Consider the following 12,857-nt stretch of genomic DNA (forward strand, 5'->3'; position numbering starts at 1 on the left):
GAATACTCGTGAAAGCCAAGCATGTGTAGGTGGCAGGGATGATTGTGGTGTCAGTACTTTCATCTGTAGTATGTAACATCGAACATGCCCCCTCACACGCCACGGGGATGGGGGAGAATGTCCTTTGAGAGGGAGAGACAGGTAAGTGGGTGTGTTCATGCTGATTCACTTTGCCTGTCCCTTGTTAGAATCTGCCACTATAAAATATGTTCCATTCTCACCCCCAGGAAACCCTGGCAGAACCTCTGCTGAATCCCATTACTGCATACTATTCCCTGAAGAGCATGCTCAAATTTGTTTTCTTCTGGAAGGAAAAGAAAAATCCACAAATTGTTCTGACCCTGTCCCAGAAACGCTGAAAATCCCACCCCCTTCCAAATCCTTTCTGTTCTATGACCTACCTGTGCTGAGCGATTCCCACACATTTTTCAACATGATGTCACATTCACATCCGATGTCATATCATATGACATCATGCACACAAGGCAGGCACGGTGACATCACGGATTCATCACATAATGCATTATGATGTCATAATTAGAATTATGAATGGCACATAATTGTGCCGCAATACGCCATGCAGCAAGGCATTTAAAACAGCTGGAACGCCTCCAGCATAAGCTGATTGTCAATCGCAGTCTGTCCATGCAATGCAGCGCCCCTCAAACCAGCACTGGTGGCCTGTCGGCTCTCGCTTATGCTATCCGGTTTCCTCAGCATTACACTGATCTGTGAAACATTCACGCTGCCTCTGACGACAGCACCCACCGCGCACTGCACCCTATGATACCCGATAGCTCTGTGACTTTGCACAACAGCACCTGCATCCTTCCAGCCCTTGTTACCAGCGGCCTTGGGACCACTTTACAGGGCGATCCACATAGCCTGCACTCCACACCTCTCAGCCCGCATACTCATCTTGGGTTAATGTTACACGGCTTGCAGCCAAAGAAAAATGCAGTTGAGATGATCAGAAGCCAGAGTCATGCCTATGAAATTCACCACAAGCTGAACATTGACCTTGGCCATTGCATGACTCAGCCTGGTAACCTGAAACCGGAAACCGTATTTTATGACAAAGGTGTGACTGACCTTGTCTGTGCGCCATGTCTAAGCCCCTGGTCACGTTCATTACACTGACATTAGGTTTTAAAAGGAAATATGACGGTCATGCATGCAGAGGAACAACAGAAACCAAAGAGATGCATTGTTTCAGCATCTGACGCCACATTCTGGTACATCATTCCTATGTGGTAAACATATCCCTTAAGAATAAACATTCTCAGTCATGACTAATTTCTAATTAAAGCGAGTGCTTCATCATCTGAGATAGAACTACTTTCTCTCACACCTCTGACTGGTAGGGGTCTATAACTGGCCCATCTCAAGATAATTAGTGATATGCACAGCGTCAAAATAAAGGATGCAGCCCTGGCACAGGTTTGTACCCCAAGGTACAAACGACATCAATGTACCCTCAATGGTATAAAAATGTTCCTCAGACTCCATTTCTGTACCTTAAACCTACAGCTAGGGTACATTTGGCAGACCCTTGAGGGTAAATCCCCAGTGACAAGTAGTTGTACCCTCACAGGTACAAATTGGTACTTTTTACTGACAGTGCAGTGAGTAACGGGATAAACACAGGCGACTATTGGCTAATATTCTTGAAATGATCCCAGACCAAACAGTTTAATGTTTTGCCTCCTATAGCTTCAGGGACGTGTTGTTATTCACAGATTTCTTGTTAAAGTACGGATCCCACCGCCCTGCAATGGCATCAGGACATGGGAGCCCCCCACGGCCCAGATGCCGAGCTCCGCTGCGCTCGTTAGGGCTCCACCTGCTGTCCGGACCCGGTCCGCGCGTCACTCGCGCGCATCCCACAGTATGCGCTCTGCCGCGTGCCCTTGGTAGGGCAGCCTTACTCATGCATCTCTAGCTGCCTCTGAAACCACAAGTACAGTACAAAGTCAAGGGAGAGAAGCTGGAGCTTGCAGGTGCAGCTAGGATTGCAGCATTTCTCTGCTGCACTGCTACAGCGTGCACATCTGACCGCAAAGCCCTGACTGGGCCTCCCTCTCTGTATATAAAATATTTATCACAATTAATGTGTCATACAATATTCATTCCTCTTAGCATACCGAAAAATAATTCATTTTGCATGCATCTCATTAGTATTGCCTTCATAGGTCCAGTTTCTAGTAATATGACATTTTTGGTTTGTTTTCTTCCTGCCTTAATGCTTTACGGTTTTTATTAAATCATTTCGACCTCTGTGTGATTTTTTCCCCCACCAAAGCAATAATCGCTACTTTTGGCCAAGAATATTCCGGTTATAAAACTGTCCATAAACACATAAAATTTATTCGGTCACTAAAGTGCTGCAGTCATTTTCCAATAGCTGACGTCGACGTGGGACTTAACATCTCCTCGCAGACTGTATGTAACACAGTATGACGCTGTGTTTACGAAAATCACGTAAAATGAATGGACACCTACCATACAAAACAAGCACTGCGGAAACTGTTAAATTATAACCCACCAATTCAGTTGTATAAGCAGTCGCTTAATTAAATTAAACCAAGATCACGTACCCGCCGACCCAGGAACTGTCAAAGCCGGCTAAATTCAAGTTCACAGTAAACAGGAATTTATTTTTCGCAAGAAAATGATACAAATAATTCTCTAATTATTTAAATGTTAATGAACTAGAGTGATTGTATATTGTATATATTGCATTTTTAGCTTCCGCGAAAGTTTATTACGCTGATCAACACAGATCAAAACACGCCGACCTGCATTTTCCCCCCTGAATACAACATTACTGCAGATTAATCAGTTCTTAGGACAAAACCAACGGACGTGCCACTTTTTTGCCGCAAATCAGTAGGTTGTTGTCTTATTCTATGATACTGTAGGTCAATATTCTCAGTTACCCTTTCAGTCCCCTTTTGCGTTTCAGTTCTTACGTCGCCTTCCGGGTAAAAATAATAAAAGAAGTAAACTGCTACTCTAAACATAACGTAAGAAAACTAAAATAAGCCACTTGGTAGCGCAGAGAAACGTATTCTGTAGAAAATGTGGTTAGCAAATCATTTAACAACTTCAAGTTTTTAAAGTGGTGTCCACGTGTTTAAAGCCTATAACTCAGGCGTTTGTTTTAAGTTTTACAAATAGAGTAGGGAGTCTGTTAGCTGTCTTCCGTTTCCTGTAAACCACAAAATTAAAATGAATAATAGGGAATTGGGACAAGAGCTGCAAGGAGCGAAATATAAAATGAAATGTATGAGTGTTTAAATTCAAGCAAGGCCCTAGGTGTGGTTTTATCATTGGTAGGCCCCCTAAATACACTGGGTACTCCCACATTACTGGTAGAGACGTATCCCCTCCCTCTACGCTCATACTCGAACCTCATACTTTTAAGGGTCTTATTGTGAAAATCATTTGTTAATTATTTTTACATTTTTTAAATGATGGAACACTGCATATATAACAATGATCTGAGACAGTGGAGCATGTGAACTGATACCCAACGTTCTGCCCTTCTGTCTGACAATATTGACCTTTCCAGTGTTTCTGCTCAAACCAATGAAAAGATGACGAGGTCAAATTCCTGTTTTTCTTTGGCATTAATGGCCTTTCCAGGATTCAGGTCACTGTCTCCATGAGCTCGATTCTCACATTGCCCATCCTAGGCTTTCCAAGGAAATTATGCCGTTCGAACCCAACCCCCTTTTTAACACAGAGTTCATCACAGTATGAAACATACAAACAGGAATTTCTCTTCATGATGGTATAAATAAATATACACATATAAGCACACAGGATGGTATTTTGAAATGTCTCCCAGATTAACGATGTTGCTAATTTCGGCACTTCATCATAGTGAGGGACCCAAGGTGCATTTCCCTCCCCCGACACCAGGGCTGCTCTATGGGAGACGTGGGTCCCACAAACGTGAGTTGTAGCCTGCTTTGTGCCTTGGAGCAGCTCCTCTTTTATCCCTGGCTGTTGGGGATGGAGGACTGTGTGCCAAGCAAAGGCAATTTAGATGACTGCACCACTCAGCAAGTCAAGAGAAGCTCCATCCATCTTCCAAACCATCTATCCTGAAAAGGGCCACCAGCCCCAAACAACACAAACCATCGACTGGAGGCCAGTCTGCCAAAACCTTCGCTTCTAAACATTACACTCCCCTGCCAGCTCATTTAAATCCGGTCTTAAAACATTACTGTTTGCTGCAGCTTTTCAGTAAATTAAATCAGTTCAGCCATGCACTGTTGCTACAATGTAACGTCTTTTCAGTTAATGATTTATTCGTGTGTTTGGCTTTTAGGTACTTTTGTCTTTTAAATGTGATTTTAGTATCTTTTACTTAAATGTATTCTTCTGCCTTTGTAAAGCACTTTGAATCGCCTTGTGTCAGTTGTGTTATATAAATAAACTTGCCTTGCTTTGCCTAACAGGTTCCATAACCCCTAACTTTATAAATAAAGAGCTACATAGGCAGTTTAAAATTCTCTATGAAGAGGAAATATTCATTTTTACGTTTCAGCGTATAAACACAAGCTTTTTAATAGTGTGGGGAGAGAGGCTGGTGAACATGGCATAGCTAATTGGGAAAGTGTGCATTAATGTTTGTTCACTAGTGAGCCGCACCACTGCGATCTGGCTGATGAGCAAGACGGTATGCAAGATACTTTAAGTTGTGACCTAGAGTCGGCCTCAAAGTCAGCAGACTTTTCAAAAAATCAAATGGATTGCATGTTTGCAGTATTTTTTGGTCCAAAGATATTCTTTATGGAGACTCTATTCTCAGTAGTTTTCAATCCAGCCTTCCATTAAGAAAAAACATTGTCCACTAACACGGTACACGTTCAAGATGGGAAAGGAACCAAGATGGCAAAGGAAACAAGATGGGAAAGGAAACAGGATGGGAAAGGAACCAGGATGGGAAAGGAAACAGGATGGGAAAGGAACCAGGATGGGAAAGGAAACAGGATGGGAAAGGAAACAGGATGGGAAAGGAACGAAGATGGGAAAGGAACCAGGATGGGAAAGGAAACAAGATGGGAAAGGAAACAAGATGGGAAAGGAAACAGGATGGGAAAGGAACCAAGATGGGAAAGGAACCAAGATGGGAAAGGAAACAAGATGGGAAAGGAACCAGGATGGGAAAGGAAACAGGATGGGAAAGGAAACAAGATGGGAAAGGAAACAAGATGGGAAAGGAACCAGGATGGGAAAGGAACCACGATGGGAAAGGAACCACGATGGGAAAGGAAACAAGATGGGAAAGGAACCAAGATGGGAAAGGAACCAGGATGGGAAAGGAACCAGGATGGGAAAGGAACCAAGATGGAAAAGGAAACAGGATGGGAAAGGAAACAGGATGGGAAAGGAACCAAGATGGGAAAGGAACCAAGATGGGAAATGAACCAGGATGGGAAAGGAACCAGGATGGGAAAGGAACCAAGATGGGAAAGGAACCAGGATGGGAAAGGAAACAAGATGGGAAAGGAACCAGGATGGGAAAGGAAACAGGATGGGAAAGGAACCAGGATGGGAAAGGAAACAAGATGGGAAAGGAACCAAGATGTGAAAGGAACCAGGATGGGAAAGGAACCAGGATGGGAAAGGAACCAGGATGGGAAAGGAAACAGGATGGGAAAGGAACCAGGATGGGAAAGGAAACAAGATGGGAAATGAACCAGGATGGGAAAGGAACCAGGATGGGAAAGGAACCAGGATGGGAAAGGAAACAAGATGGGAAAGGAACCAAGATGGGAAAGGAACCAGGATGGGAAAGGAACCAGGATGGGAAAGGAAACAAGATGGGAAAGGAACCAGGATGGGAAAGGAACCAGGATGGGAAAGGAACCAAGATGGGAAAGGAACCAGGATGGGAAAGGAACCAGGATGGGAAAGGAAACAAGAAGGGAAAGGAACCAGGATGGGAAAGGAAACAAGATGGGAAAGGAACCAAGATGGGAAAGGAACCAGGATGGGAAAGAAACCAGGATGGGAAAGGAACCAGAATGGGAAAGGAACCATGATGGGAAAGGAACCAAGATGTTCATGCTGTGAAATGTTTATTATAAAATACATGAATTATTAATTAGCTCGGACTTACTACCACAAAAAGAGCAAGCGAGGATACTGATGGGGGTGGTGTTTGGCTCAGAGGGTTCGGGCGCTGTCCCTGTGCTTGGATGGTTGTTTGTTCAAATCCCAGGGTTGGCAGAATGGTTTCACTGTCAGGTCCGTAAGCGAGGCTCATAACCCCCAGTTCCTCCAGGGACTGACTGACCCTCCTTTCTCAGGAACGAATGTCACTTTGGATAAAAGCTTCTGCTGCAAAAATGAATGTGAACGATCCATAAAGACACAGAATGATGGAAAACGTTAAATATCTATCGTAGAACATTACTGAAATTCATTAAAATAATTACAGTTTTGCAGACAAGCCAGGCAAAGGAAAGTGAATATCTTTAAAATCAACATGATGTATGCAAGGAAGAGAAAGAATGAATTTCATTAATTAAACAACTTTAAAATTCAAGCATTGACCAAGGACCCAGCTCAGATGCCAATGTGGGCAAAATCAATGTCATTCTGAATGTTAATTTACAAGAATAAAAAAAAAACAAAACAAAGACAAAACAAAGATTAGTCACGATGGCTCTTTTTCATTATATGCTGGCTTGTTCATACCCGGAGTAACCGGGAGGAATCAGCCAATCAGAGAACTCCAAACGGATCCTGAGGTCAGCAGTATTCAGAGGTTATTTGCGTATGTTACGCACACTGCAGAATGGTGTCTGTCTTTCCGCTTACTGCGAGAACATGCTTTGCATCTCCTTGCAGCGCTTCACACATCATGTGCCTGACGTTTCGGCCCGCGCGTCATCTGCAAAGTCTCACGCTTGCACTGGCGTAGCGTTTCAGCCCTTTTTTTTGCGCGAAAGCACCTTTGTCAGCGATACTCCAACATGTTTTCAGCATCGCTGATGGGGCAGAAGGCAAGGACAGAATATTGGTGTTTATAGTTTCATGGCTGACACAGACCGCAGTCGTGCAGAATCTCTATTTTTGGACGTCAGAACATACCACCCTTTCAGGTACCGATTATAGAAAACATCCCTTCTTAAGAAAGAAAAGCCAACAGCAACACGTTTAAAGGTGTTTTATAAGTAGCTGTGCATAATGAAAAATCTGTATGAACATCCAAAAACATCTACAAGCGGTCTAGAATAGCCAATTTCTCACAATAATAGCCTTGGGAGCCAATTGCGCTTCTCTAGTCTAACGTTTTCGAACGATCAATTCGTAAAAATATTTATTTTATGCAGTTTAAAATGTAAAAATGACCATTTGCTCATAGACGTGTTCAAATTACTGGAAAAACTTTTCTTTGGCAACTTTCCTCCCTTTTCTCATGATAGATAGACAGACAGACAGATACATGAATCTTAAGTCTATCTGGAAAGTAGTTCTGCAGCACATCTACATCTAGAGCCACCTCTCCTGATGGAACGAGTCCAGGAGCTCCTGCTTCTTCAGATCTTCATCCAGCCTATCGATGCGTGCCGCACACTGCACAGCTCCAACACGGATCAATGACAACGTCTAATCAAAGTATTAGAAGCCTGCATTACCTCTATTCACAATTTATGGAGGCTGGCCGTGTTCCAGTCACGTGCCCTCAGTGGCAATGTCTAATTACACCTGCTTTCAGTTGGTGGTGTTGAAACGGAGCACAGCTCCAGGAATCTAGGCGGATTCATACAGAGCAAACATCTGACTGGAAGCGGTGGGGTGCCAGGTGGGCGGTGTGTGGCTCAGCGGGTCGGACCTCCGTACTTATAACCGCAAAGTCACCGGTCTGAATGCTGTCCTCTGCAGAACAGTCTCTGGGCCCCTGAGTAAGGCCCTTAACCCCCCGAAAAATGCCCCAGAGGTAGCAGATAAATGAGTAACCCTGCACCGTGACCCAAAGTAAGACTTCTGGGGTTAAACATGCCAAACCAACGTTGGCACAGAAACAAAGATCTGCTTCGCATTCCTTTTTGAGTTAAAATGCCTGAAACGCGGTTGTTGGATTCGGGACTTGTGTGCATCCTTAACCCCGTACGCATGTTTTCCAGTCCCAACACAGTACGACTATGGCGCGAATGGGTGGGAAGTCTTGCTATGGCTCGTACCTTAGCTGGGTGACTCTGGCCAAAATCACGGGTCTTCAGTCAGACCTTCGCACAGCTGCCTACTTTGGTCAGCTGGCTGGAGTGAGATTTCCAATTTGAGACAAGTCAGCACATGCAATTACATGTGTGTAACAGTGTTACAATCCTGTAAATATTCTTTAGGGTTTGCAAACTATCCCAACGCTTTTGATGTAACCAATTTTAGGTTTATAACGTAATAATTTAGCTTCGTCATAAGATTGTTTGCGTGAGCATCTTTGTGCAGGAAAACAGTTCTGGGGTTAGTCCAGGGTCAACAACTGAAGAAAAGCTTTTTAAAAGATACAATCCAGTCGACTTTCAGCCATGAAAATTCAGGAGCCAAAAGCTACATTTTCTTACTACTAATTTTTCCATTTTCTACACATACAGCCAACATTTCGGCAGAGTAGTCCGAGAGATATTAACTCGTCATCGCAGCTTCTTCGGAAACATTGGGAGAGCAACACTTTAACTACCAATATTCAATTAGCCTCGTGTTATTTCAAAGTCAACTCAAGTATAAAAATAACCAACAGATCATCTAATAAACCAAACAGAGCACTAGAGGGGAATTTCTTGGGACATTTAAGGAATTCTAGGGTTGTCTCCGATTAATTCAAAATGTTAGAATGCTTAACTCACTCGAGCCTTCAAATTAATCTCATTTTAAAAACTTTAATATTTAAAAATAATCAAAATACCTAGTAACCAAAAATACGTTATCCAATCCTAAATGATTATCCGCTACACAATTATCCATCCATCCATTTTCCAAACAGCTTATCCTTCTGGGTCTTGAGGATTTTCTGGTCCGATTAAACGTTTCTTTCTCTATGACATTCCGCTGCCTCAAATTTCCACAAAAAATGAATTGACAGTCGGCAGGCCGCATCATGAAGAACCTATTTATCTGTGTGGTTAATATTGTTACACCCATATTATTGGGCATGCAACATTACACAGCTTTTCATTTTTGATTGCTATGATAGCTTTGAAGCAATCTAATGGCTTTAAAATAATATAAATAATTAATAATGAAGATATGGATTTATGATGCATGACATACTGAGAACTTAATTAATGGCAGTGGTATAGCGTTTTGGTATATTCATTCGGCTAGCTTAAACTTTCCACTCAAAATATAATGTTGAATGATATAAATCACAGCATATTGCAAGAGACTTTAGCTGGTGAAAGCTGATCGTGTTGGTGCTGTAAACTGGCGATTCTATTACAATATTACAACACAATAAATCACACAGAAAGTTCCTCTGTGTTTATTTACATCAAATTTGGTTTCCCCCTCCAGAGTCCGTTACAATCCCATGTCCTGTTCTGCAGTCATTCCTCCTAAAGCTTCAGGTTGCCCTTGTATGGTCCCGTTTGGTAACAAAGATATGCTACTTCTTCTTAGTGGCTCTTTTTCCTTCACCCTTCATCGGTGTCCCCTTCCCTCGCAGTTTCTTTAGCCGTCGCATCTCGTCCTTGAAGTCCTCGTGTTCATCTCTAATCATAAACACAGGTGTACAGCGAGGTGCAATGCACACATAAGACACAAATTTCGCAAAATTGTCACTTCTGACCTTCTCAACTATAATAAAAATACATGTATAAAACATAATCTGCACTGTGAATACCATACACCTTGCTATCTGAATACCTGAACAAGCCCAGGAAGCGTAATGTTTTGGTCAGGCCGTAGTAGGTGTTGTGCTCTGGGTACCAGTCATACACCCCCTTCCGCTGCGCCAGAGGCGGCTCTTTAAAGAGATCCACTACCTTCATGGAGCGGCCATCCGTGGGGCGCACAACCTCGCCGAAGATACGCGCACTGAGGCGCGCCATTCGCATACCGTAGTGCGACATAGTTATTACCTGTAATAGCAAACGGCAAAATCGATTAGAGTGGAATTATAACTTGTGCTCCATAAATATTAAAAAACTCCCCGTAGCATCCTGCATACAACTCTGAACGCCGGTTTACATATATAAGAATACGTAGAGAACAAATATAGGTCTACGTATACAAAACATTTTCTTGTAACAATTCTGCAGAATACATTTAGTTACATACATATAAATCAAGAAGTAATCAAAGTCATCAAATAGTAATTTCGTTTTCCCGAAACGCTATGCATGTTACGTACCTTTCTATAAAACGATTGATGTCACTTATGACAAAGCATTTACATTCCAAAAAAAAAAATCTTTTATCTCCTATTTTAATACAATTAGATTTATAGCAGAGTAGGATACGGCATAACCTTCCCATGCACGTTAAACAAGGACCGGTACGTCACTTTTAATAGTCTCGTGTACCAAAATGCTTTGTTCTTTAGTTCCGCTTAGCCAGTATAAGAGTATAACAGCTAAGACCCAGAGTTTTAGCTTCTATATGATGACATTTTTCTTTCTGCTGTGTAATGTGATCGGAACAAATTCGCAGTCTGAACAGAATCGCTTAGTTTCTGACGTTTGTAAATAATTTATTTATTCTGAAATCTACAGTTCTATGGATACAATTAGTTTTTCAATACCCATTAAAGATGCATAGTTATTGTTACATATTTAGGCTATATTTAGTTCGATATCTACTTTATAATACTTATATATAGATACAAAATACTTACGAATATAACTATCGGTTGGAGACAAACGTACCAATTTTAAACCAGTCTACAACTACTTTCTACCACAAGGTGGCGGTCAAGCAACACCAGTGCCAAAAAAGGCTAGTAATCCATCCATCCATCCATTTTCCAAACCGCTTATCCTACTGGGTCGCGGGGGGTCCGGAGCCTATCCCGGAAGCAATGGGCACGAGGCAGGGAACAACCCAGGATGGGGGGGCAGCCCATCGCAGGGCACACTCACACAAGCACACCTACGGGCAACTCCAATTAGCCTCGGCATGTTTTTGGACTGTGGGGGGAAACCGGAGTACCGACGACAAACTCCACACACGTGACCCAGGCGGAGACTCGAACCCGGGTCCCAGAGGTGTGAGGCAACAGTGCTAACCACTGCACCACCCTGCCGCCCCTCATAACGCAACATGTTTTTATATATTTTGTTTGTTTATATTAAAAGAATGTATCAACTAACACACTTACTTTTACTTAACTCTACTACGGACGTAAATTTAATTTAAATTTAAGTCCTTAAAATGATCCAATTCCAAACCTTAAAAATATTTGACACCGAGTCTTGAATACTGGTTTCTGCACTGGCAAAGGAACAGAACAGTCTTTTCCAGAATAATCAATGATGCATTATAATAGTGAAACAGAAATTATTTGGGCTTCTAGATCTAATTGTTGCTTTTGATTTTGGAGGCTGCTAAGGTAACCTATCATGATTTTCATCTGCTCTCTTATTCCGATGAAACGCAAATAAAAAATTCAAACTGAATAACTCTAACCCACACCCACGAAATAAAAGACTGCAATAAAATTAAAAACTGATGAGTGAAAGTGGGTCCTAGACTACAGTTTCCATAAATGAGAAATTAGGCCTATTGTTATCTGATCTTGAAGATATATGAAAGAACACTTTAAACAGTTAAAGGCTGTAAACTTTCTAATAACGGGACACCTAACTTTCAAAATCATAATCTGGCCAATGCTAAAATTTACCCACCTTTGAAATTATGATTCTGCTGTCCATATGTGCTTAAATATATCTTCCATATTTTTCCATTGACACAAACACTTTACTTTTCCTTCCTCCTCCATGCAGGTGAAACGAAATGATCCTGTAAGTCTAAATAAATACCGAGGTTATCTGGATTTTTTGCACATATGTGGGTTTACATCGTGATCCTGATTAGATTAGTGCATTTAAACATGATATATCCCAATATAAAATTGATATGTCCACAAAAAAAAGTTTTTATTGGAATGTTTTTATTTTTATGTAACTTGCTTTCAGCGTTCCTTTCATAGCTACATCCTTAATCATACAGTGGAATCAGAAACAGTGTGAAAATATAATTATAGGCATATTTTAAAAGGCCGGGAAAATTGCACGATGCATTCTTCATTTAGAGTGACAACTACTTACCGGCTTGAAAACAACACTCTCTAGTTATCAGACGTATTTTCATTCTGGGCACTTTATCTGCATATTTCTTGCTTGCGACAAAACTATGGGATCTGGTGAGGAAGCCCAGAACATCCCTTACTGCTCTCCCAAGCCTTTCCTTCACTCAGCACTAAAGCATGCGGATCTGGGGATAAACGTAGAAGCAATTCATGTTGACAGTTCAGCAGCTTATCACATCAAATAAAATAATTTTTGAAAAACAGCATCCTGCCGTTTTTTTTCCACTGGTCTGCCGACGTTTGTGTTGAAATCAAGTAAAAACTACACTATGTTTATATCAGAAAAATATAGTCTATAATTACACATCATGTTTTTACCTTATTTTGCAATACCATGTTTTATTTATTATTCGTTTTTTACAGAAAATTTTCAACACTAAACAAGAAACTAATTTTGAGGCGAGATAAGTTTAACATATTTGTCGCCTAGGGTGTCCAGCAATCAATCTCCTCCGTTTTAAACGCCGAGAATAACAAATGAATGTAGGTAAGCACTTGTGTAACACATGGTACCTTATAAACAGCT

The 12,857-nt window shown here is 41.6% G+C and overlaps 1 protein-coding gene across 2 annotated transcripts; it reads right to left on the minus strand.

Annotated features, from left to right (window-relative positions):
* Positions 1–9,482: 9,482 nt before the first annotated feature.
* On the minus strand, positions 9,483–11,966 carry mrps33 (mitochondrial ribosomal protein S33). 2 transcript variants are annotated; one of them, XM_049008109.1, is made up of 3 exons: positions 11,868–11,966; positions 9,889–10,103; positions 9,483–9,734 (listed from the first exon to the last, which is right to left on the minus strand). In XM_049008109.1, exons 1-3 carry the CDS (start codon positions 11,892–11,894, stop codon positions 9,629–9,631), a joined length of 348 nt encoding a protein of 115 aa, XP_048864066.1. In that variant the 5' UTR covers positions 11,895–11,966; the 3' UTR covers positions 9,483–9,628. The 2 variants fall into 2 exon arrangements, with proteins under 2 accessions (XP_048864066.1, XP_048864067.1); XM_049008110.1 differs by lacking the exon at positions 11,868–11,966 and adding an exon at positions 10,376–10,534.
* Positions 11,967–12,857: the final 891 nt, after the last annotated feature.

The sequence above is a fragment of the Brienomyrus brachyistius genome, chromosome 3, assembly GCF_023856365.1.
Source record: "Brienomyrus brachyistius isolate T26 chromosome 3, BBRACH_0.4, whole genome shotgun sequence".
NCBI lineage: Eukaryota > Metazoa > Chordata > Actinopteri > Osteoglossiformes > Mormyridae > Brienomyrus > Brienomyrus brachyistius.

Bases quoted from the DNA above. Each gene is read 5' to 3' on its own strand.
- mrps33 (XM_049008109.1), bottom strand. From the start codon at position 11,894: ATGGACAGCAGAATCATAATTTCAAAG. The intron at 10,104-11,867 runs GTGGGTAAATTT...TTGCTATTACAG, and splicing joins GCAGAATCATAATTTCAAAG to GTAATAACTATGTCGCACTA. The intron at 9,735-9,888 runs GTATTCAGATAG...GTTTATGATTAG, and splicing joins CGCTTCCTGGGCTTGTTCAG to AGATGAACACGAGGACTTCA.